The sequence below is a fragment of the Rattus rattus genome, chromosome 1, assembly GCF_011064425.1.
Source record: "Rattus rattus isolate New Zealand chromosome 1, Rrattus_CSIRO_v1, whole genome shotgun sequence".
NCBI classification, from domain to species: domain Eukaryota; kingdom Metazoa; phylum Chordata; class Mammalia; order Rodentia; family Muridae; genus Rattus; species Rattus rattus.
Genome location: NC_046154.1, coordinates 244,701,347 through 244,724,979, shown reverse-complemented (window position 1 = coordinate 244,724,979; position 23,633 = coordinate 244,701,347). Strand labels below are relative to the sequence as shown.

Sequence of the window (23,633 nt, the reverse complement as noted above, 5' to 3'; positions counted from 1 at the left end):
CATCTCTTGAACACCCGACTCTGAACCTTCCCATTTTCCCCTTTCTGCTGTACCTGCATCCCAGGAATTAACACTAGCCTGTAGTTGGTCCATAGAGACAATTTCCAGAATATTCCACTGGAAGAGCACCTAAGGGAAGAGGGGGTGAGTGTCATACATGTCTCCCCTTTCGAGTCTCACTGGGGCATCCTTTCAGAATGTGTACCATTGAGATGGTCTGTAGCCACTCTCAGAATTAAAGCAAGGAAATTTTATCTTTTTAAAAAATGTATTTCTTCTACTTGCTCCACATTTCTCTTTGTCAAGAACTGAATCTGCTCAAAAAATCTCTCTCCACATCTCCATATTGCCCACAAGAAAGAGATTGACTTTGAAAGACGCCTCCCTCCTTACTATATTTATTGATGATCTACTCTGTGTCAGTCAGTCCTGAGAGAGAAGGGAGAAGGATCAGCCACTCATGTGACATCTTTGTAGGCTCCATGGAGGAGGCTGAACCCTGAGGATACCTAATAGGAGGATATGGCCAGGTTGGGCTTCCATTTCTCTGAAGAAAAGACCCTCACTCTTAGATTTGAACAGTAAGTCAGTATCATTCTGAGCCCCAGGAAAGAGAGGGAAGTGCCCACAAGCCAGCCAACAGGAGCAACCTTGAATATAGTCACCAGAGGAATGGAGGTGACCTTGTGTCAATACCAAGAGGTGGAGCGGATGTGCTAAAAAGCGGGAGACAGTGGGGAGGAGGGGTCACTCTCAGTTACCTATACCAAGCATGTGCTTCTAACCAACAGGGAGAACAAGGACCCAAAGGAGAAAAGGGTGATCCTGGCGAGCCTGGAGCCCTGGTGAGTACACACACTCTGGACACTGCTCACCTTTCCTCGAGTTTGCTGAAGACCAGGGATCCACGCCTGGCTGGCTCTAGGTCTTAATCCCACTGGCCACTCTACATACTGAAGGAATTAGTAAACAGAATATACATAGCGGGTTTTAGTCCTTAGGACTTTGGCGTTACGGCTTTTGTGGATCTCAGATTATAACCACTGCATATCTCCATCTGCTCAGGACAAGGGTGCTGAGCTAGTTCATGTGGATATTTTTCTTTCATTGCAGGGACCTCAGGGCCATCCTGGAGAATTGGGTCCTCGGGGACCCACTGGACCTCCGGTAAGAGAGCTTTTCTCTGCCTGTTAGTCTCTGAACCATGTACCCCATCATGCCTCTCTTCATGCCTTGAGCACCAGCTTCCTAGTTGACATTTTGTGAATTCTCACTAGGGCAAGAGGTATGGAGGGATGGGCTATGACAGTTCCCTAGAACTAAGAGTACCAGTACCTTGCAAAACTGACCCCTGGAAGGAACTCCTGGACTAGGCTCTGGGATTTGTTTGTTCCTGCCCTTCCACTAAAGGGCTTCTTGTAGTTGAGGAAAGCTCCCTTGATTCAGAATGCCTTGAGAGAGGTTGCCCAGGAAACAGGATTTCTCTTTTTGTTTCAGATGTAGGAAACTGGCTTTTGCTCCCCCAGCAATTAATAGGCAAGTGGATTTAGAAGATGCACATATTAGCATCTGTATCTTATTTTTCAGGAATGGTTTGGGCTGAGAGGATATTTCCTGATAGTTGTTCATTTCTTTGGGAGAGGAAGGAAGGAAAGGGGCTCTATATAGTTGGCAAGAGCCTATTAGTTGTTCAAAACCTCTGAGGTCAAGGCTGCCCAACTCCTTTTCTCATTTGCATAATGGGCTAATGATAATAAGTGGATGACTGTACAGAGAGTGATAAGGATGTGCAGGGTCAGGGATGGAGGCTTTCCTGCACCCAGCAGAACCTGTTTTCTGTTCCATCCTTTTTTGCACTGATGAGTCAGGTTTGAACTGCAGGTTAACACTAAGACCTCAGGCCTCTGACCTACCTCGTTTGCTCTCTCTTACACAGGGTGCCAAGGGGCAGGATGGTACGCAAGGGCCTCCTGGAGCAGCTGGAAAACCCGTGAGTCCCGTCTTGCCTGACTTCTGGGGACTTCCTAGAAGGGGTGGCCCAGATGAACATCTTTTCCCTGGCTCACAATTCTGAACCAACTGGGATTTGGCTAAGAAAGCAAATTCATATTGGTGGGGCTGTCCAGGCCCAGGGGTCATTTGAACCTGAAGCAAAAAAGGGAAATTCCTTCACCTCCATAGTGTTCCAGTGGGCCTGGTCTTTGTCCATGTTTCCAGCCCCAAGATAAATTCCCTCCTGTACATACGTGGATGCTACGAAGGCAATCCCAGTGTTAATCCAGTGGTACCTGTGTGCCTAGCAGTGACAAAAGTCTTTAGAGTGCAGAGGAACACACAAAGGGCCTTCAGTGCACAAGAAGACTACTCCCAGATATTTGCTGTTCTGAGGATCGTGCCTGGATTTTGATCCACAATTCTACAATTATCTCTCTGTCTCTCCATTTTTCTTTATGTGTCTCTGTGCCTCTTTCTGTCTTTGTTTTATTTCTGTCTGTCTGTTTCTCTCTCTCTGTCTCTCTCTGTCTCTGTCTCTGTCTCTCTCTCTCTCTCTCTCTCTCTCTCTGTGTGTGTGTGTGTGTGTGTGTGTGTGTCTTTGTCTCTCACACAGATCCTCAAACACAAAGCAGCAGGCAAGGCATGTACAGATACATACTTTCCAGCAGGCACTTTCCGCCTAGACTCTCCTGGCCACAGAAGATGTTTAATCTCAGTTTTTCACTTGGACTGCTTGGAGCTGTATTGTGTGGCCAAAGCTGTAGAGCTCAGGTATTCCCATGGTCCTGGATGGAGGCAGAGCCATACTGACCTGCCTGGCCTCCCAGGAGTGATGGCCACTTAGTAAGAGGAGCATCAATGTCCAGTCTGGTCCTGGAACCACAGACCAATTTCACTGGCCAAAATATAATTATATGACTATGTATCTGTAACTGTGGCTTAACAAAGATGGGTTCAGCCATGAATGGAGGTTATGCTAATGACACAGAAAGGGCAGAGACAGGTATTCTCTTAGCAAAGGACAGCCTGGCCTGTGCTCAGCCAGCATAAAGTAGAAGCAGTTCGAAAAGGAGGCTAGGAATGTGCTCTGTGACTTCTGACCTGAAGGACACACGTGATTTGTGACAGTGAACCTAAGCAGTTTCTAGTTCTCACTCCACGCCACTGTCCCTCCTGAAATGCCCTCCCCAAAACCAGTCTCATGGAGTCATGACCTACCATCAAGTTCAAATTAAAATCCACTTCAGGAATCAGTCACTGACCATCCCAGTCAAGCACATACATGTCATGCGCATACAGGTGCACGCACCCCCTTCCTCCCCGCCTCCACTCTCTCCCCAGGTTCCCTTACTCTGTGAATGGTGCCAGTATCTTCATCATGGCACTGCCTTAAAGTGGTTTTCCCAGAGTCATACAGCCTTGTGATAACCTTCAACCCAGTAGCTAACCCTAACCCTAACCCTAACCCTAACCCTAACCCTAACCCTAACCCTAACCCTAACCCTAACCTTAACCCATCACAAGCCCTTTCCCACTCATTCTTCCAGAAGTTCCTTTCTGTCCATATCCTTGTCAGCCATTGCCCAACTCTATCATTGGTGTGTTCTGAAAGGCTTGTTTAGTGCCCTTTAAAACCTCAGTGTACCAGGGGCCTTTTCTTCATAACTCAACTCTGAACAACCCTCCCTGCTTCCTATGCATAAGATCAAGGCTAATGCTCACCCGAACTTCTTAGGCATGATGGGTGGCTTTCTTCTCTGCCCACTCTTGACATCCACACTTCAATGCCTGGGATTGAGGACCAGTGAGAGCCTTCCTGTCCCTGGTTCCCCTCACCTCCAAGCCTATTCACTTGAGTTTCACTGGTGGGTGGTGGGGATACCATACGCTGGAGAAGAGCAGGTTCCTAATATCTATGAGTATCAGTTTGGATGCTATTCCAGCATCCAGAGTGAACTGACTGTGGGACATGTATGGAGCGTGGCTGGGGTTAGTTATTTCTAGCTTTTCTCAACTGCTCTGTCTCTGTTTTAGGGTGCTCCAGGACCGGCAGGACCGCCTGGTCTCAGCGGCCCCCCAGGAAGTGCGGTGAGTATTGGTGAAGAGAGCAGGCATGTCGGTGTGGGTTGCAAACCTGCAGTGTCAGCCTCTGTTCGCTTCCATCTCCTCCTGCCCACCCACGCAGAGCTGTGGGCGGCACTGCCCACATCGTTCTGATGAGGGCTACCCAGACGGAACATTACCAACCCAAGGTTCCAGGCAACACGTCAGCTGCCTGGGTTGTAGATAGACTTGGTGTGACAGAGAGGCTGTACATTCCGCTGATGTTGGGATCAGCATCGCAGCCCGCCTTCAAAGAAAATAAGTGAACCTAAAGAACTAAAGGTCCCGATGGCTAAGTGGATACCTGGATTCTAACCCAGACCTCCCAACACCCAGCATTAAGGACCTGGTCGTCCATCTCTAAGCTCTTTCGTCTGAAGACAAGAGGCACGGTTAGGCCAGCCTGCCTTTCAGACTCAATACCACCTGCTGAGGTTCCTGCTTTCCCTCTCCTAAGTGGAGACCCAAGAGATTTTTTAATTGTCTAGTTTTATGATTCAACATAAGCATTGATTTAGACTTTACTGATTTTTCGATATGACATGCAGCGGCATCTGGTCACAGGCTATAGGGAAATCTTCCTCTGCAATAGATTAGGCCATGCAAAAGTAAATTTTTATTCAGCTGATGTAATTGACTTCTCAGAGGCTCACTGCCTCCGTGTGCTAATCTGGGCCTAGTCCTGGAAGCTTCTAGCCTCCGTATAGTCTTATCTAGGCCTAGAATGTTTTCAGCCTCTGAGACCTACTGTTGAATAAGCTCACCCTCTTTTGATCTTTCTGAGTTCTTGCTGGTTCAACTCAGCTGTGCTGGCTCGAATTTCTCTCTGAGCTAAGCGATTCAATCTGGCTTCTCTCTCAGCCTCTCCTGAGTTGCTCTGCTTGTCCTCAAACTAACCCTAGCCATCTGTTCTAATCCTCTGGATCCTTCTCACTCCCTGGCTTGTTCTGTCTTCACCTTCCTCTAGTTTGTTCTCTCTCTGCAGCCTGTCTCTGTACAACCGTCCCAGTAAAACTGCCTCCTCTTCTCTGCACTGTCCCTCAAGTAGCTTCCCTTTCCTCTCTCTTCTCTGAGAGTTAGGCTTGTCCTATTCTGTCAGATCTTTCTCTGATTCATTGCTTTTCTGCTACTCTATAAGATGTCGCTTTCAAACACAGGTTCTTCCTTCTACAAACTAACTTTACCCTTATTATTTGGAATTAAAGATGATCACTAAGGGTGACCATAACTAGAAACAAGGGTGTTTTTGTTTTTGTTTTTGTTTTTGTTTTTCAGTAAATTACACAATCTTGGGTTCATGGTGTGATCAAATATCCTACCACCAGTCTTGCTCATTTCTAAACCTTCCCAGGTGTCTGTGACTCAGGGCATAGGTGCATGGCGTTTAGATTTTTAATATATGACACATTTAGTTGTTTCATCCACACAAGCCTGTTAGGTGGATATCAACCCCGATGTCATTTTATGCAGGAGGCAATGGAAGCAGGGAGAGACCAAGTCATGGGGAAAATGGTTGAAGTAGCTCTTTTCTGTAGAGTCCTTCTTTTCCCACCCTGCATACATAGTCAGCATCAGCCAATCTTGATCTTTTTTGGCCATTTTATCTGGCTTTTGGAAAGCATGCTGTCCAGTTGGCCACAGAAAGAGGGCAGAATTGTCATCTGAAGTATCTCCATGGTAACAAGAGAAGAAATGGCCCATCTCTTAAATATAACAAATTATTTTAATGTGTATGGATGTTTGCTTGCACTTATATCTGTGTACCACTGTGTGCTGGTGCCTTGTAGGCCAGAAGAGGACTTCAGAGATCCTGGAAGTAGACTACATGTCATTATAAGGCACCATGCAGGCGTTGGGAATTGAATACTTAATGCTCCAATTTCTCTTGAAGGGCAGTGAGTGCTCTTAACCACTGACCCATCTCTTTAGCCCTGGTAGCCTGTTCTTTGCTCTAAGCTGAGGTAGCCCTGCAGGGTGTCCTCGGTAGGCTCTAGAGTCCTCAGCAGGGCTGAGCTCCAGTTCTGTGTAACTGGCTAGCTGTTCTTTTTCTCATGACCATAAGTTCCCTACTAGTGTGTCTGCACAGTGTTTATCCTTGAGCCTTCCTTAAGGTGTTGGGGAGAACTCTCCTGATACTGAAAGAGTAGATCTCTGATACCAAGTCAGGTTTTCGGGTTTACCAGTTAGCCCTCACTTGGTTTGCCTGCCCGAAGACAAAGGCTGTTGGGGGCAAGCACTCAGCAGACCATACCTGTTCTCAAGGTTTTGTTGTACAAGCTTCAGGACCAGACTCTGGCAAGGACATGGGCATCAGTGAGTTTAAGACTGGATGGGGAACATGTGAGCAGAAGTGAAAGGGGCCTATTGACATAACCCTGGGGGCTAATGTCCATTGAAAACTGACTGTGTATAAAACCTTTCATTTTTCAGGGTTCCCCTGGTGTCAGAGGCACCCCTGGGAAAGACGGGGAGCGTGGAGAGAAGGTAAGAGTGATGTAGACTGCAGAAAGGCGTCTATCATTTTAGGCTTCCTGGGGTCAGTAGATGAGGAACTCAGACTGCTCAGGGCTAGCTTAAAGCCTAGGCACCAGAAAGGACTGTGCGGCTGAGAGGGGACTGTGAGATCTCATACACTCTCACCTTCATTGCTCACCCGGGGGTCAGAGCAATGTCCCCTTTACCATTGTAGACAGAAGCTCTAAGGGACTTTATTTGCTCTATACCTCATAGCTGGTGAGCAGCAGAGCTGACTCTCATGAACATTGTGCTTTTAATTCAGTGATCCACATATCCACCGAGCATCATGATTACCAGGGAGACCTTCCCAAGTCTGGGAGAGCATTTTGTTTATTATAGAGAAAAGGAGAACAAGATCCCCCTTTTTATCAACTAAAAAGAGCCCACAGGCCTAGGGCCAACAGGGTACCCTCTGCAGTCCCTCTGCACACTGCTCTGACATGACCATGTGCTTAAAGGAAGGTTCTCATTTTTGTTAGTGATGCTGATACAGGGCTTGGGAAACCGACAGTGTTCATCAGTACCCAAAGGAAATAATGAGTTTCAGACTCATCAAAGGTTGGTTCTGGGTCTAAGTTGTGGAACTCTGAACTAAGGTGAGAACAGTGGTTTTCAGTAGGGACACGCCGACTCCTCTTGACATTTGGTGGTCCCTACACCAAGGAGAGGGACTGCCCCTGGCTTAGCATATACAGAACAGGATTCTTCCTCAACAATCACAAGACACACAGGATTATAAATGTATGCCACAATTCCCTGTAGATGCCTTTTTAAAAAGAGATGACACCTTAAATTACAGAACCGAGAACACCTAAGTTTAAAAGGGATAGATCCAAATTATATTTCTGTGTGCTGTTGGCTTGTGTGACCTCTAGGGGGAGCCAAACACCTTCTCTTGACTGGAAACAATGTGACAATTGAGTAGGCCCAGGGCTGGAAGGGACCAGACAAAATTCCCTCAAGTTCCCACCTACTCTTCAATGTCTGGCTGGGCGATGGGAAAATATAGAACCTGCTCTCTAGACTTGAAGGCCCCCCTCCCTTTCCTGCTTGAGAGCCCTGACTGATCACCCTGCATCTCTCGATCAGAGAACGGATAGGGACAGTCAGGGTGAGGCTTGGTGGAGGCTTTGCCCGGAGAAAGGATTTCAGCATGTGAATGTGGGGGAACAGAGTTCAACTTCTGACCTCCAGTGAGCAGTCTGTCTTCTGATGCTTCAGAGGGACAGCAGCTCAGGAAGCTGCCACACAGGCTCCGGCTGCTTCGCTATTGGAAAGCAGAGTTTCTGCCTGCCGCTAATGCTCATCAAGTTCCTCCTTTTCTCCCCAGGGAACGGCAGGGGAAGCAGGCAGCCCGGGGCCAGCGGGTCCACGGGGAGATCCTGGTGCTCCTGGCCTCCCTGGGCCACCAGGAAAGGGGAAGGATGGGGAGCCGGTAAGTGGTAGGATGACGTGCGTGCTTAGAGCTTCGGGAAGCCAGGCTCACAGGGTGGAAAAGAGAACAGGGCAAAAGCAAAGACTCAGTTTAGAAAGCGAGCCGGTGACGTGAGCCAAGCAGGGTGGAAAGGGGAACTGCAAAGCTCAAGATGCCCCTTGGCCCAGGGACACAGTCCTGTCAATCTGCATGCTGAAAAATAACCATGAAGTAGAAAACTTGTAGCACTGTACTCCCGTGACAGATTTTTACTAACGTGTAGATTGCTGCTGAAATCTGTGACTGAGTACTTTGAGTCTGTGGTTGACCACAGGAAACTGGATCCTTGGAAGTGCAAAAACCACAAATGGGCACATATTGTAGTTCTCTAAACCGGCTCAGAGCACACGGAGCTCTGGCTGTGCCGGATCGAAGAGAAGCCAGTCATGCAAACAAATTTCTAAGTACCCAGTAGTTATGGTGCACAGGCATGCATGCACATGCGCGTGCGCGCGTGTACACACAAGTACACACAAGTACACACACACACACACACACACACACACACACACACACACAAAGAAGGGATTCTTGGTCCACACTGGGCTCCTCTGGGAAAAAAGTATGTTCATGACTGCCATTATTAGTCCAAGCTCATCAGCTGGAAATGGAGTCCCCTCCTCTAGTGGGATAAACTAGGTCTATGGGTCACAGGGTCAGGTGAGCCTGGCTTTGAGGCTTAATCTTGCTGCTTCCTTTTGGGGGACCTTAACATGGAGATCTGAAGTAGAAAAACACAGTAAGGAACAGCAAATCTTGTATTTTGTCCAAATAAGCTCAGAAGGTGGCAGACTCACATCCTGTGATTGAACGTTGCAACGGGAGTCATCTGTTCTCCAACTACTGCTCCAGCAGAGGGCAGCAAATTGGTATGTCTGAGTGATTCGGCTCTCATGGTCTATGTTGTTCATTTCAACAGGGACTACGAGGACCACCTGGATTACCTGGTCCCTTAGGAACCAAGGTGAGCGCTTGTCTAAGCAAATTGGAGATGGTACGTGCTGCCACTTAGAGAATATGTACATTTTTGTTTGATGTAAGCATCTCTGGTCACCTCAACCCCACCCACATTTCACATGATGAAACTCCTGAGATCATGAAGTCCTATCCACAGCACTGTTTCATAAATGCTAATTAAATTATTAGAGAGTTATTGTCTTTCACCTGACCTAGTCAAGGTCTAAGTCTTCTCCTGTTACGGGTGAAATTTTGGTAGCAGATGATCATGAAAATTTTAGGTAATTTTAATGGTGGTCTAGAAGCCCTGTGGGGTGTTGTGTGTGTGTGTGTGTGGTATTGCTCTGCCTTTCTTCAAAGCCTTGGCATACATAGTGAGTAGGGGTTGAGAGGGAAGAAGGTACTGGGAAAATACTTTGGGTCAGCACTGGAAATTGCTTATTATGTCGACCCACCAAGTTCTAGTGCTATTCATGACAAGGAAGGCCAGAGAATATCATCTAGCTGCATACCCTAGAGGATGAAGGGTAAGGATAAACACCTGCCAAACTCTCCCTCAACTTACCAGCAACTACAGGCCTAAAAAGGCAATATCCCCTTGAGTAAGCAAGGGAATAGCCCAAGCTCTCTCTATACAGAATCCCTCATTCCTTTACTGAAGCTTACGTGAATGACCGGTACCTTATTGCTTAAGTTGTGGCACATCTACAGGGTGGACTGAGGACACAGTACTGTTAGCGGTACATTCTTGGCCTCTTTCATCGATCAGGGGACACATGGATGTGAAAACTGCAACGTAGGCAGGTGTTAGAGAAGGCGATGAGTGGGCTGAGGGAGTTCAGGAAGGCTCCTATGCTGGTTTGGCTGTGCATGGTTTCTTGGAGACTGAGGTACTTGTCCTCATTTGAAATTGCATGTAGTAGCAATGTGGGGAAGAAAGTACTGTTGCAGGCCTTGGTCAGGGGTTGCAGGGAATGCTGAGGCATCGGCTGCAGCAAATTAAACTGTAACCACACTCACAGACAGTGAGGATCATGATGCCAATTCACATACAAGGACTGACAGGGTGTGGGCCAGAGTCACCTCATTGATGTTAGGATGGGGGCTCAGATGTTTAACAAGAAATGCATATTTAAATTACCGGCACTGGTGCCTATTTATAAAACCATTTCCTTACGTTTATAAAAACAATTTCCTTAAAACGTCTTTCTTGCCAGTGGTAATGCCTGCCTATAATCCCAACCGCGAGAATTAGAGAAAGAAATAGGAAGATTTTAAGGTTGAGGCTAGACTGGGTCATGAGGCTAGCCTTGGCTACAAATAAGGATCTCTTGAACAAAAACAGCTTCAAAACATGAAGAACATATTCTTATGTATTGTCTACACTGTGGTCTTGTCATCCAGGAAGTCACCTTGGAAATGCTAGCACTTTCTGGAGCACACTACCTCCCATCCCAGATGGTATATATGTTGCTATGACTTGGAAGTTTTCTTCCCAGCCTTAGAGTCCAATCACCTGATGGGAGACCATTCCCCTGTTTGGTTCTTATAATATTTTATATTATAGTTGTATCTTTGGGATCTCAGCAACATGAATACAGAGCGAATGGAACTTAAAATCGTATGTGAAAAGCTCACCCAACAATTATCTAGCATAAGGGAGTTTGAGGTTCTTCCATAGATGTTGAGAGTAGCAAAACAGAGATCTCAGCTTCATAATTTTCTACTATTTAAGCAGATGTTCTCCATAACCATCCTAAACCTGCAGTAAGTGGGATTGTAATATATATGGATTTGCTTTCAGTGTGGTAATTTTATTGCATTACCCATGATCAAAGATTTTCCTAAAGGGGAGAATTATCTATATGGTAGGAGTAAATGCATGTCAACTGATTGTTTTCTGAATAGGAGGGAGGAATCGTTGCATAAGGAAAGCTCTCTGTTATCGGTGAGCCCTATCCAGATTCGTTTTCAATATCCAAGTACTCTGACCCTTCCCTATTGAGAAGGACCTTCAGGACCCAGAGGACACTGATTACCTTTTAGAAGCAAAAACAAGGTGTCAGATGTGGCAGAGAGGTAAAGAGCTCTCATTTTCCACTATATTTACATAAGACCTTTATCTGACAGTGGGAGACAGTATACCATCCGTTATTCTGCAGTGGTATTTCAGGATATTTAACAATAGAACTGTTGCAATAAAAATCAAAAAGTGGTGGAACTGGTTCCTGCACATACCTGGTCACTCACTCTCGCTAGTTCTGGTTCTGGTGAGCCATTAGAACTAGCACGAATTTATCTCAGCAGTTCCACGCTGCCCCCATCTACTTTCTGACCCACTCTCCTAGAGCCATTCCAACACTGCACCCTGTCAGGCCTCCTGACTGGTTTTCATCACACCAGGCATACATATCCCAATTCTATGGTGGTCCTAGTGCATCTTGCCACCATGTACTCTCTTGAACTCAATTAACTGGCCACATGAAAAAATACATCACACAATATCCTCTGATTCAACTGATAAGATATAATTTGGCCATCTGGACACAAAATCCTGTACACATGCATTCCTTAAGAATAGTCAAAACAAGCAGATGCTGGCGAGGATGCGGAGAAAGAGGAACACTCCTCCATTGTTGGTGGGATTGCAGACTGGTACAACCATTCTGGAAATCAGTCTGGAGGTTCCTCAGAAATGTGGACATTGAACTGCTTGAGGATCCAGCTATACCTCTCTTGGGCATATACCCAAAAGATGCCCCAACATATAAAAAAGACACGTGCTCCACTATGTTCATGGCAGCCTTATTTATAATAGCCAGAAGCTGGAAAGAACCCAGATGCCCTTCAACCGAGGAATGGATACAGAAAATGTGGTACATCTACACAATGGAGTATTACTCAGCTATCAAAAACGACTTTATGAAATTCATAGGGAAATGGATGGAAGTGGAAATATCATCCTGAGTGAGGTAGCACAATCACAGAAAGACATACATGGTATGCACTCATTGATAAGTGGCTATTAGCCCAAATGCTTGAATTACCCTAGATGCCTAGAACACATGAAACTCAAGATGGATGATCAAAATGTGAAGGCTTCACTCCTTCTTTAAAAGGGGAACAAGAATACCCTTGGCAGGGAAGAGAGAGGCAAAGATTAAAACAGAGACTGAAGGAACACCCATTCAGAGCCTGCCCCACATGTGGCCCATACATATACAGCCATCCAATTAGACAAGATGGATGAAGCAAAGAAGTGCAGGCCGACAGGAGCCGGATGTAGATCGCTCCTGGAGACACAGCCAGAATACAGCAAACACAGAGGCGAATGCCAGCAGCAAACCACTGAACTGAGAATAGGGACCCCCCGTTGAAGGAATCAGAGAAAGAACTGGAAGAGCTTGAAGGGGCTCGAGACCCCATATGAACAACAATGCCAAGCAACCAGAGCTTCCAGGGACTAAGCCACTACCTAAAGACTATACATGGACTGACCCTGGACTCTGACCTCATAGGTAGCAATGAATATCCTAGTAAGAGCACCAGTGAAAGGGGGAAGCCCTGGGTCCTGCAAGACTGAACCCCAGTGAACTAGACTGTTGGGGGGGGCAGCAATGGGGGAGGATGGGAGGGAACACCCATAAAGAAGGGAGGGGGAGGGGATGTTTTCCGGAAACCGGAAAGGGAATAACACTCGAAATGTATATAAGAAATACTCAAGTTAATTAAAAAAAAAAAAAAAAAATTTTAACTAAAAAAAAAAAAGAAACAGAAAAAAAAGAATAGTCAAAGCAACCTATAATATGTGCAGAGGGGAATCTCCTCATCTGCTGCCATATTCCCTCAGCTCCCTCCTCCTTGCTCCAGCCTCCTCTGCCTCTCTAAAACCTTTCCCCTGCCCATCCTTCCTTCTTGTTCACCAACAGGCCTCGTTCTATCCTGTACCTGCCTTCACCTGCATAATGACATCAAGCTACATAGAACCATAAATATATTCTCTTTTACTTCCAAGTAGAGTGTTTCGGGTGAGGACTTGCTATCATATCTGTAAAAATAGTTTCCCAGTGTAGGGGTTACCACTAACACTTGTTCAAAAATCCTGGCATCCTGTTGCAGCAGGAAGGTGTTTACCTAGGTAGCTTATATCTGATCTGGGCACACTCTGTTGGAGAAAGTCAAGTGGAAAGCAGTGGAAACATCAGCAAACACAGAGAGGTGGGCTCAGAGTTGCTAAGCGGTTTCAGCAACATGGGGCTCAGGTAAGTCATGCTGCCACTGGACTACTCCTTCCCCTTAAATAGACACTTATTCCACTGTTGATCACGTACTAATATATCAGTTACAGAGTGGTTTGTCAAGACATTTAGAAAGTAAATGGAGATTCAAGGACATCTTTATTTGGAGAACGGATTGCTCAATGGGAGCATAGAGAAACGGATACAAGGGAGAAGGGAAGGAGATATATATATATATATAATATATATATATATATATATATATATATAGAGAGAGAGAGAGAGAGAGAGAGAGAGAGAGATAGGTCTCTAACTCTATGTGTCGAGAGAACACACCTCATGGGCTTAAGGGAGATAGCAATCTATGTGTCCTTCAGCACATCTCGATGGTTCCTGGTTGCTAGTGATTACGGGTGACTCTTCAGTGGGTGACACTTGCTTCCTGCAAAGTGAACATGTTTGGGCTGCACAGGGAACTTATTTTGAATTCTTGCTCAGCTACCTGCAAGGAAGATGACTGGAAAGCAAGTGTCTTTATATTATAGTTGAAGGAGTCAAGAGCATTTGACACTGAAAAGGGCTCCTTGAGAGATAAATGATCTTATGGTGCATAGTCATTGTCTTAAAGCTGTCATCTTTTTGCAGAACCCCAGACTTGGTCACATATTCCTCCCTGGAATGTGGGTTCCAGACACTGTTTCTTCCTATCCACTGGCCCTTCTTGCTCTTGAGGACATAGTGCTAGGCTTATTTCTGTGTCCTTTGGGGGCCATTTTCTAAAAGTGTCTGTTCATTAAGCTGAGAAATGGTTTCTTTGGGGAATTTTTAGCATCACAATAGGTTGTAGACACAGATGGGGCCAGACCTGGTCACTGCGCAAAATCAATCATGTACTCACTGCTGCTCAGTTGGGTCAGAAAGGCCTTCTTCTCACATTCTTTTCTCTTGGGTATAAGAGAGGCTTAATTTTGGGGAAGGCACAATTCAGTACCTGACACAGTGGCTGGTGGAGGATTGCATGCTCCTGCATCCACATGGACAGCATTAATGCCAGCCACCAGCATCAGGCCTTAAGACAGACACTTGGTGCAGAGATACATAGATATATCTAGCCTGTATCAGGTCTGACTCGTTTGAGATTCATTGTGGTGAGTTTTGTTGAATAGGCAAGTAAATAGGGCGTCGACCTTCATGCTGTTTACAGGGAAGTCAGAGGTGAGTTGAACACATGGACAGCAAGAGGTCAGTGTGAAGATTAATGAAGATGTGTGCAAATATCTTAAACCTGACAGACACACACACACACACACACACACACACAGAGAGAGAGAGAGAGAGAGAGAGAGAGAGAGAGAGAGAGAGAGAGAGAGAGAGTAGGTAGGCTAATGAAAGGAGATGACTAGATCAACCAGTGAATGGGGTCAGTGCCTGGGAGCTTAGCGCATGGGAGTTTTAGCAAGCCCTTGGAAGCAGTGCCACATATATGAAGGAGGAGTCGCTATCATTTGTCACTTTGCTGTTGTTGTGACAGAATAATATGACAAAAAATAAGTCATGGAAGACAGAATTTATTTGGACTGGCAATTCCAGAGTGGATTGAGTTCATTATCATGGGGAGTGAGGGTGGGAAATCATGACATCTGAAGCATGAGTTCAGCCTCACAAGAAGCAGCGTGATCACATTTTATCCATACACAGGAAGCAGGAAGCAGAGGTAGGGGGAAGAAAAGAGGGAGAGAAAACAGGAAGTGGGAACCATCTGCCATAACCTTAACCCTACCCCCACCCTAGTGAAGTTGTTCTCCAGCAATGTTGCACTTCCTGAAGTTTCTATAACCTTCCCAAACTGTACCATATATTGAGGGCCAAATTTTCAAATATATGAACTTATGAAGGACATTTCTCATCCAAACCACAACAAAATGGTCTTGAGGGCACTGGAAGCTAACTACAGTAGGAAAGTCTACATCAATCACTTTAAAGCAAGTCCAAGGTTCAGCAGGAATGGATTTATTTAACTTTGTATGTGTCCATCTAATTTTTCTTTCTGCTAACTCTTGTGGTAAAATGGTAATATTATAAATGCAATAGTTGGTGTGTTACTCTCCTTCTAAGTGATTACATATAAGGTGCAGGGAAACTTGGTAGAGTCTTACTATTTTATCGATGATGGTCCTAATGTGTAGAAGTCTTCCCAAGGTTACAGGAGGTACATGTCACTACCCTGGGGCCAGACTAAGAGTCACTTGATTATGTCTGAAATATTCCTTCCTGATCATCTTCACTCTTATAAAGAACTGGTAGCATATGCATCATGGGTCAGATTCACACTTGCCCCTGTATTTATCTTTTCAACCCCTTCCTTATAATTGTTATTAGATTTCCTAGATACAAAGTTTGTTTTGCTTCCCAGGCCTAAGTCATGCCACATACCATATCATCCTAAAGAAATAGAATGCTCTAAGTAGAAATTTGAAGAGAAATTAGGAAAGACCTAGAAGTATAGTTGAGGGTGGGACAAGGGATGATCTGTTTCTCAGTGATCACCAATGGCTGGTGTCATAGCCACATCGGGCTTGGAAGAATAAGGAAGAGAAATGGCAGAGATTAAGGGATCTTAGTGAGGATTTCGGTTTTGATGGCTATGTTTTTGTAAGGACTTTGTAAGCTCCATTCCTCCCATATTTATGATTGATAATCTACTTTAGAACTTAACACTAAGTACTGACAATAAGCAGGCATCATAACTGAATTTCAGGTCAGCATTGTGCCTAGGTCTCAGCTTACATGGGACAGACAGTGAGGGTTAACTGAATGAATATCTAACTGTAGTCATTCCATGAGCAGGGATGACAGATTGCCTTAGGAGGATGACTTTCCTTCTTTGTTTTTGAGTGATGTCTTTTCCTTATTATTTGAAAATTTCATACATATATAAAATTTATCTTGCTCAGATCTGTTCCTCCACTTGCCCTTCTCCAATTCTCTCTGGGCTCCTCAATACATCTCCCTCCTAACTTCAAGGCCTCCTTTGTTTTAGTTTTTGTTTGTTTGTTTTTAAAAATAATCCACTGAGAGCAATTATGACTTCCACAAACTGTGCTTGTGGAAGTGGGCCTATCCGCTGGCGATGGGCAGTTTATGCTGTGGACAGTTGTTAATGCAGACTCAGAACTGCTCGAAGTTCAAAGATGAATGTGAGTATCAGCTATAAAGTGACATCTACATAGTCCTCCCACACGTGAGGCTCAGGGCACACAACAGAAGAGCAGGGAGAAAGACTCTAGAGCTTGGCAGACAGGAAAAGAAGACTGTGAAGCATTGCTTGGAAATGACATGGCCGGTGTACACACAAACTCACAGCAGTAATGATTACTTGCTCAAGGGTCAGTATTATTTTCTTAAAGGCTCCAAATGCAAGAGTTTCCAGTGGCTATCATGGCCAAAATTGTAGTCTGTTAACATTTTAAACTTAAAAGACATAAAAGTTAATAAATAAATGTTTCTTATAGTCAAATTTCTAAACATAATCCCTTTGGTTCTTCATGACCAGCTTCTGGGCTGTTTCTCTTTGTAAAACAAATCGACTCATTCCAAGGACATTAAGTGGCCTGAGGAAGGACACCTGCCACTGCATTGTCAGACCGGAGATGTAGGCAGATAATCCCTGATGTAACGTATTGATGCATATTCTGAAATTGGGTTGTAAGAAACTGTCCTAGGCAAACTGCATCTCCTGATGCTGCCTGTAGGGTCAGAAGAGGCACAACAAACAAACTCATTGGCAGTTAGGCACCCGAAATCTGAATATTTGTGCAAAATGGGGTGATCCAAGACTGGAAATGCCAGTGTCAGCAGCAGTCAGGTTTGCTGCCCACTTGGAGTCAGCCTTGGTCAAAGACTCCTCTTCCTCTCAGAGGAAGGAATTAAAATACCGGAAACTAGAACATTGACTTCCTTCTATGGGAAATGGCAAAGTCTGTTCATCTCTTTTCTTCTCCTCTTTCCTTTTCCATCACACTCAGAGAGTCACATGGCAAGACCAGCAAATGTAGCAGCTGGCTTATGGGGACTGAGTGGCAGGGTTGTACACATGTTATCGTCTTGCTTAACACATTTAACCAGTGTACCAGCAAGCTAGCTCAGCTGCTTGTGTGTACTACTCTGATAGGCAAAGAAATGTGCATGGTTGGTTTGGTTGTCATGGTTTTCAGTGCTGAAGCCACAATTTAAAGTTGAGCCTCCAACATCAAATCCATACTTCGTGATACTTGAAGCAATGGTTTAACTTGAGTTGTCTTGTGAAGCCGCATCTGCCACACCCTGAAGAGCTAACCACAAAGCGTAGGTATTGGGAACATCTTGAAACATCAACATCAATGTTTATTTACTGACGGTGTGGGATCTGAGTTGAAATGTGGTACATGTATGGTTAGGATGTAGGTATGATAAGCACAGTAGATATGTGCTCTCTCCAACATGGGGAGTAGTCTTAGTTTCCTAATCACAGTTGGGGTCATGCTCAAGTTTGGGAATGTTTGAGATGCATGTGATCACAATCATGAGGGCTCTGGTCCACATAGTGAGTGCTGGACCAAGAGATAGAGGATGAAGTCAGGTGATGAATGTGGAACTGATGGAACAACAGTAACAATTCTGTGAGACACATAATTCTTTTTATACATTGTGCCTGATCTTGCCAGCACTAACCTGTTAATCCCATCTTTCTGTCTCCCTAGGGTGACCGAGGAACACCTGGGATCCCTGGCTCTCCTGGCAGCCGTGGAGACCCAGGCATTGGGGTTGCTGGACCACCTGTGAGTCTTTATTCAGCTATCATTGTTCTCAGCTCACAGTGCAAATCCCGCTACTCCCTCGGGAGTCTACAGTATAAGTTCCAACAGGGATAGTCCTGTTTCAGCTTATATGGCAGTAGACTGGGTGTCCTTGGGTCCATTGAATGCAGATCTGTATGGATGTGGTCGTTACAAAAAGTGTTGTACCTCTTATGAGAATAAGAAGAACACAACTTTTGGTCCAATACATGGATCTGATTCAAAATAATTGCAACAAATCTCACTAGCTTTGTATTTGTTCTTTCATAATTCCATTGCATATGTATGTCTGTACTTGGGTCATAATCCTCACTGTTACCTTCTGCATTTCTTCCTTTTACTGTCACCCATGTCTCTTGCTTTTTGCCAACTGAATTTACTTAGGGTTCCCCGTGTGAACACAGTTATGGGCTTATCTATTTGATGAGCAAGGGCACTCATTGATTGTGTAAGTGAGTACCATTTAAGAGGTTGACCTCTTTCCTCAGCAAGTATCTATAGCTTCTCAAGGCTGGGTGGAGTCTTATCATTCCTGCCTTTTTCATGATGCTGTGTCTGTGTACTTAGCACAGATATCAACTGCTAGTGTGATTTCACTCAATGTTTGTAAGGAAAAAAAAAAGATCCATGGACCAAATCCTGAGTAACAAAATCATAGCCAATAAAGTTAGGCTGAGGAAGGAGTGTGATCTGGGGAAACATTGTGGTTTTGTGTATTTCTGGATAAAAAAAATGTTCATTACCCTGATTCTTCTAATCAGAAAATGTGAGAATTTAAATGGGATCATAGCTGTAGAACAGCATCTACAAACCGTCCTCACAGTGTGGGTTTTAAGGCGTGGCTTACATCATCTAGTAGGTACAGACTTGTGAGACCTATGGAACTGGTAGATTTGTTGTTTCTGAGTTATTTAGGTTCTTCCAGGTCCTAATCCCAGTGAAGGCTCTGTCTTCTTTGTCCTTAGTCAACCATCCTCTGTAGAATACACACTTTGTCTAAAATCAGCACACATGGCATTAAAATTTAGAATTCTTTTCAGTGAAGAACTACATTTCTTGAGAATAGAATCATGTTTTTATGTTTTCTCACCATCATAGAAGCATGTCTTTTCTTCTCCCTGTCAGTGAGTGATAGCTTTCAGAATTTAAGGACAATTTTCAATCTGAGCATTTTTCTTCTCCCATCTGTTCTCTTTTATGCTAAAGGCAGAATATTGATTCAGCTTCAACTGAATTTTTTTTGACAGCCAGCCATGTCTTACTATTACTTGAGAAAAGCTCAAATACTCATCTAAACCTTGGAATAGCTCATGTACCCACGTATAATTATTATTTTAAGCCATGTACCCAACTTCACCCCTGCTAAACATAACCTGGCTAGAAACCAGTGCAGTACATGAGACAGTCTTTGCTTTTTTTCCACATCAGAGAAATGCAGACAACAACCAAAAGCATCTTAAGTAATGACATTACTTTCATTATTCAATTTTATTGAGAATTTCAGATAGAGTTCTGTATTCAGATCATTTCCCCTGTCCAACTCTTCCTCTGTCCATCTTTCACTTCGTACCATATTCTTGACCTCTTGTCTTTATTATTGTTATGTAGTGTGTGTATTTGTATGTTTGTGTGTGCATGCATGCATGTATGTAAATATAGTCTATACAAATCATCTACTTGCTTGTGTGTTTATGTATTTAGGGCTGACTACTTGTTAGAGAGCTATTAATTGTATATATCTCTTCATTTAAGGGTCGGGTTTTATAAGACTCCCACTATCCACAATATTGTTGAAATTTCCTGGATGCAACTTGGATACATAAAAAGAAGACACTCTATTCCAGTAGACATCTTGATCCTTAGTATTGTAATCTTTCCTCCCCCATCCTCCACAGCACACGCTCTGAGCCTTTGCTATAAGGAGTATGTTGCAGATGTGTCACTTGAGGTTGGACACCCTGTGACCAGTTGTGGATTTCTAGAAATTTTTTTGACTGCAGTAAAAGAAATTTCTTTAATGGGGGTGAGAGCTACACTCACCCGTGGGTATAAGAATAACTATTAGTATGTAGTTAGAAATGATACTGACTCAGGATAGTGGCAGTAGTAGGTTCTCCTCTAGGGTCCATGACCTTACTACTGTGGATAGTTGGCTTATTTATAATACCAGCCATAAATTTTCTCTCTGAGCAGAGAAGTTCTTACAGCTATTTCAACAGCTTTTGTTTGTCTCTAAAATATAAGTGACACTGTAGTCCCTTTGGGGTATTTCAGTGTTGGGTCATTGCTGTGACTCAGAGGCCAAGTAGCACACTTCTTCACATATAACTCCTGAAAAATCAGAAGATCTAATTTATTATCTATGCTATCCTATAAAATAAAACCTTCCCTTTGCCTTGCTCTGTGGTCTTCATAATCTGAGTCAGTTTAGGTCTCTGTCCTCACACATGGTTCTCTGCTCCTCAACTCCCCAACAGGCCTGGGGAAAAGTCCACCCTCCCATCCTACTGGCAATGAGGACTGCATCAGAATGGCAGAGTTATGAGCGGTCGCTGGGTCTTCCTAGTTTCCACAGGCACTGTGGTAGGAGCCAATGAATTACCTTGTGGCCGTTTCATCCGATTTAATTATTTTAACAGAAATTTTCAGCTAGAATTTCTGAAGATCAAAACTCTCCATTACAGCCATTGTACTTTTTGTTTGTCTTGGACTTCTTTATTTTAGTATCTAAGTAACTAGAAGGAACAAAAGGAAAAGAAATAGTAACCCAGACATCTTGTTTCTGAGGTCTGCCTCTCAGAAGGACGTCTTTCCCTGGAATTAGGAGTGTGATTCCTGATGGAATTGATCCTTAGAGAAGAAAATGCCATGTGAAGGCCTGCAATACGGTGGTTCCTTTTTGTCCTGTCCATTCCTCACGGATATACCACATCAAGCACGTCATTACACAGCTAGACAGCAGAAGTGGCACAATTCACCTCAAACCTAGCTAGCTAAAACCACCATGAAGTACCTTCCTGCTATCCGATTCCACAGGAAAAGTAATTTGCTGACGGCAGCCAAGAGGCTGTAAATCAACTCTTTAGTGCCTGTCTGCCACTTGGGCTTATTAAAAGCTTCCTGGTGGATGAAACCATATTGCATTACCATAAATCTCATTGGCTAGCAGCCTAGGCTGGTGGTGGCCTGAGAAGCTGTATGGGAGGACTTGCTGCTAGCAGGCGCGGTAAGTGGAGGTAAGGTATGATTATGTCAAGTTACTGGGGAACAGAGATCTTTGCTGAGTAGTCCAGTGTCTCTCTCTGTGATCCATACTAGGGAACAAAAGATCATATTCAACATTGTACTCCTACATGAAAACGGGTACCTCAGTGGTTCTTCTAGGAGGAGGGCATAGGGGATGTCCTCATTTCTCAGGCCCAGTCTTCAAGTGCTTTTTGTGTCTTTTTGTGTTCATTATATTGTTCCTAATCTTTACTCAGGATGGTGGTATTGTGATGAGCCTCTGATTTTGGGGGACTGAGACATATGCTTGTTTCATGACATGCTGGACACCTAAGTTCTCCTGGCTAAGTCCTAGCTTTACACAGCCCAAGTCATCACAGGAAAGAACTCTTGGTCCTGGGTAGAGAAATAACCCATGTTTTTGCCAAGTACCTACCTGGTACTCCTGTGTTTCAACATGCAGCTAGCCTTGGCTTCATATTGTCTTATCGGGCACCAGAGTTTCAACTTACATCTTTTATTTCTTGGATTCTATTCTATTCTCTGTACTCTTTCCAGAATATGGACTTACAGCTGTTTTTCTGAACTGTATACCTTAAACAGTTCTAGTCTGTTTGGAAACATTCAGTCCTTCCAGGCCAGACCTGAGTTTCTCTTGACTCCCCCTGTCTCTAGTTTTCTGCTGTGTAGAAAGTCTGGTACTCTTTGTCTGGTGCTCCCTCTGCATAAGGATATTCCAGTCAATGAAGGACGACATGTATAACGAAATAAATCCCAAAGACTATTTTGTTTAATGATGCAATAGCCACCTTAGTTTCTGCAAAAACACTTTATGACATATGTACAATGAACAAATTGTCCAGCAATGCATTTCTTAGAACATATCAGTCTTGAGTACATGCCACAGACATACAGATATATATCACACAGGCACACATGCACAAAAAGGAAAACACATGGGAACGTATATACTCATTTCTACACTGGTGGTTGCTGATAGATGCAGATAGTGGAAACTGACAAGACAGAGAGTTCCAAGGGTCTGGCATGTGGTATATACCTTCTGTTTATCTCTGCTTTTGTGTTGTACTCTGGTCCCACTGTCAAAAAGTTGATCATGCCTCTTCCTTTTGTTATAGGGCACTGAACTAAAGTAAGTTATTTTCAGAGCTTTTGTTTCTGTGTGTCTATGATGTGTCTTATGTGGTGGGGTGAGAGGACAGTGAGTCCAAGAACTACATATGATGCTCCTTCTATGAGGTAGTCATTCCCATTACACATGATCAGGACTCAATAGATCAGGGTTAAGAGATACCAAGAGCCACTGAAATGTGCCTGAGAAAAGATAGGGATTGGGGTTGGGGATTTAGGTCAGTGGTAGAGCGCTTGCCTAGCAAGCGCAAGGTCCTGGGTTCGGTCCCCAGTTCCGGAAAAAAAAAAAGATAGGGATTCTAAACAGTGGGAGAGAGAGAAGAAAAAGGTAGTTCATAGAGAAAAGAAACAGGATGTCTCTGTGGAGCAGAAGCCAGGCAAAAACAGAATGCCAGGCTTTGCACAGAAGAGAACTGATTTCCCTCCCTCACAGAATGATAGATATCCCAACAGTAGGAAGAATAGTACAATGAATCCCCTTTACCCCATGTAGCCATTTGGCTACCATGCTGGGCTCCTTTTTATGTCAACTTGACCCAAACTAGAGTTATTTTGGAAGAGAGAACCTTGATTGAGAAAATAGCATTCTCCCACCAGAATGGCCCATGGCCAAGCCTGTGGTGCATTTTCTTGCTTGATGATTGATGTGTGAGGGCTAGGCTCACTATGAGTGGTGCCATGCCTAGGCTGGTGGTCCTGGGTACTCTAAGACAGAAGGCTGGGTAAGCCTTGAGGAACAAGCCAATAAGCAGCACTCCTTCATGGCCTCATCTGCCTTGAGTTCCTGCCCTGACTTCACTCAGTGATAGACTGCTGCCTGAAATTGTGAACTGAAATAAACCGTTCCCTAACCTAAGCTTCATTAGGTCATGGTGTTTTATCCCAGCAACCAACATAAACTCTAAAACAGTCACCCACAAGGTCTCCAAGCTAGTGGTGTCTATTTTTCTTTCATTATCTTTCAATCCTCTTATTTTGAATCATTCTTAGGAATACATAATTTTATGTCTACCTATTTTAGACTATATTTATGAAAGATAAAAACATATAAAGTGTATATATATACCTTCATCATACACAGAAAACACAATACCAAATACACTATCACTCACCTTTTAATTGTAAAACCAGTGAGTG

General features: G+C 44.2%; 1 protein-coding gene across 1 annotated transcript in view; it reads left to right on the top strand.

Annotated features, from left to right (window-relative positions):
• Window positions 1–23,633, top strand: part of Col22a1 (collagen type XXII alpha 1 chain) — a 208,664-nt gene that overhangs the window by 109,063 nt on the left and 75,968 nt on the right. Inside the window, exons 32-39 of the mRNA XM_032890864.1 lie at window positions 792–845; window positions 1,114–1,167; window positions 1,937–1,990; window positions 4,030–4,083; window positions 6,529–6,582; window positions 7,946–8,050; window positions 9,009–9,053; window positions 18,024–18,101. Of these exons, the coding sequence (XP_032746755.1) occupies window positions 792–845; window positions 1,114–1,167; window positions 1,937–1,990; window positions 4,030–4,083; window positions 6,529–6,582; window positions 7,946–8,050; window positions 9,009–9,053; window positions 18,024–18,101 (498 nt within the window). The remainder of the gene's footprint in view (window positions 1–791; window positions 846–1,113; window positions 1,168–1,936; window positions 1,991–4,029; window positions 4,084–6,528; window positions 6,583–7,945; window positions 8,051–9,008; window positions 9,054–18,023; window positions 18,102–23,633) is intronic.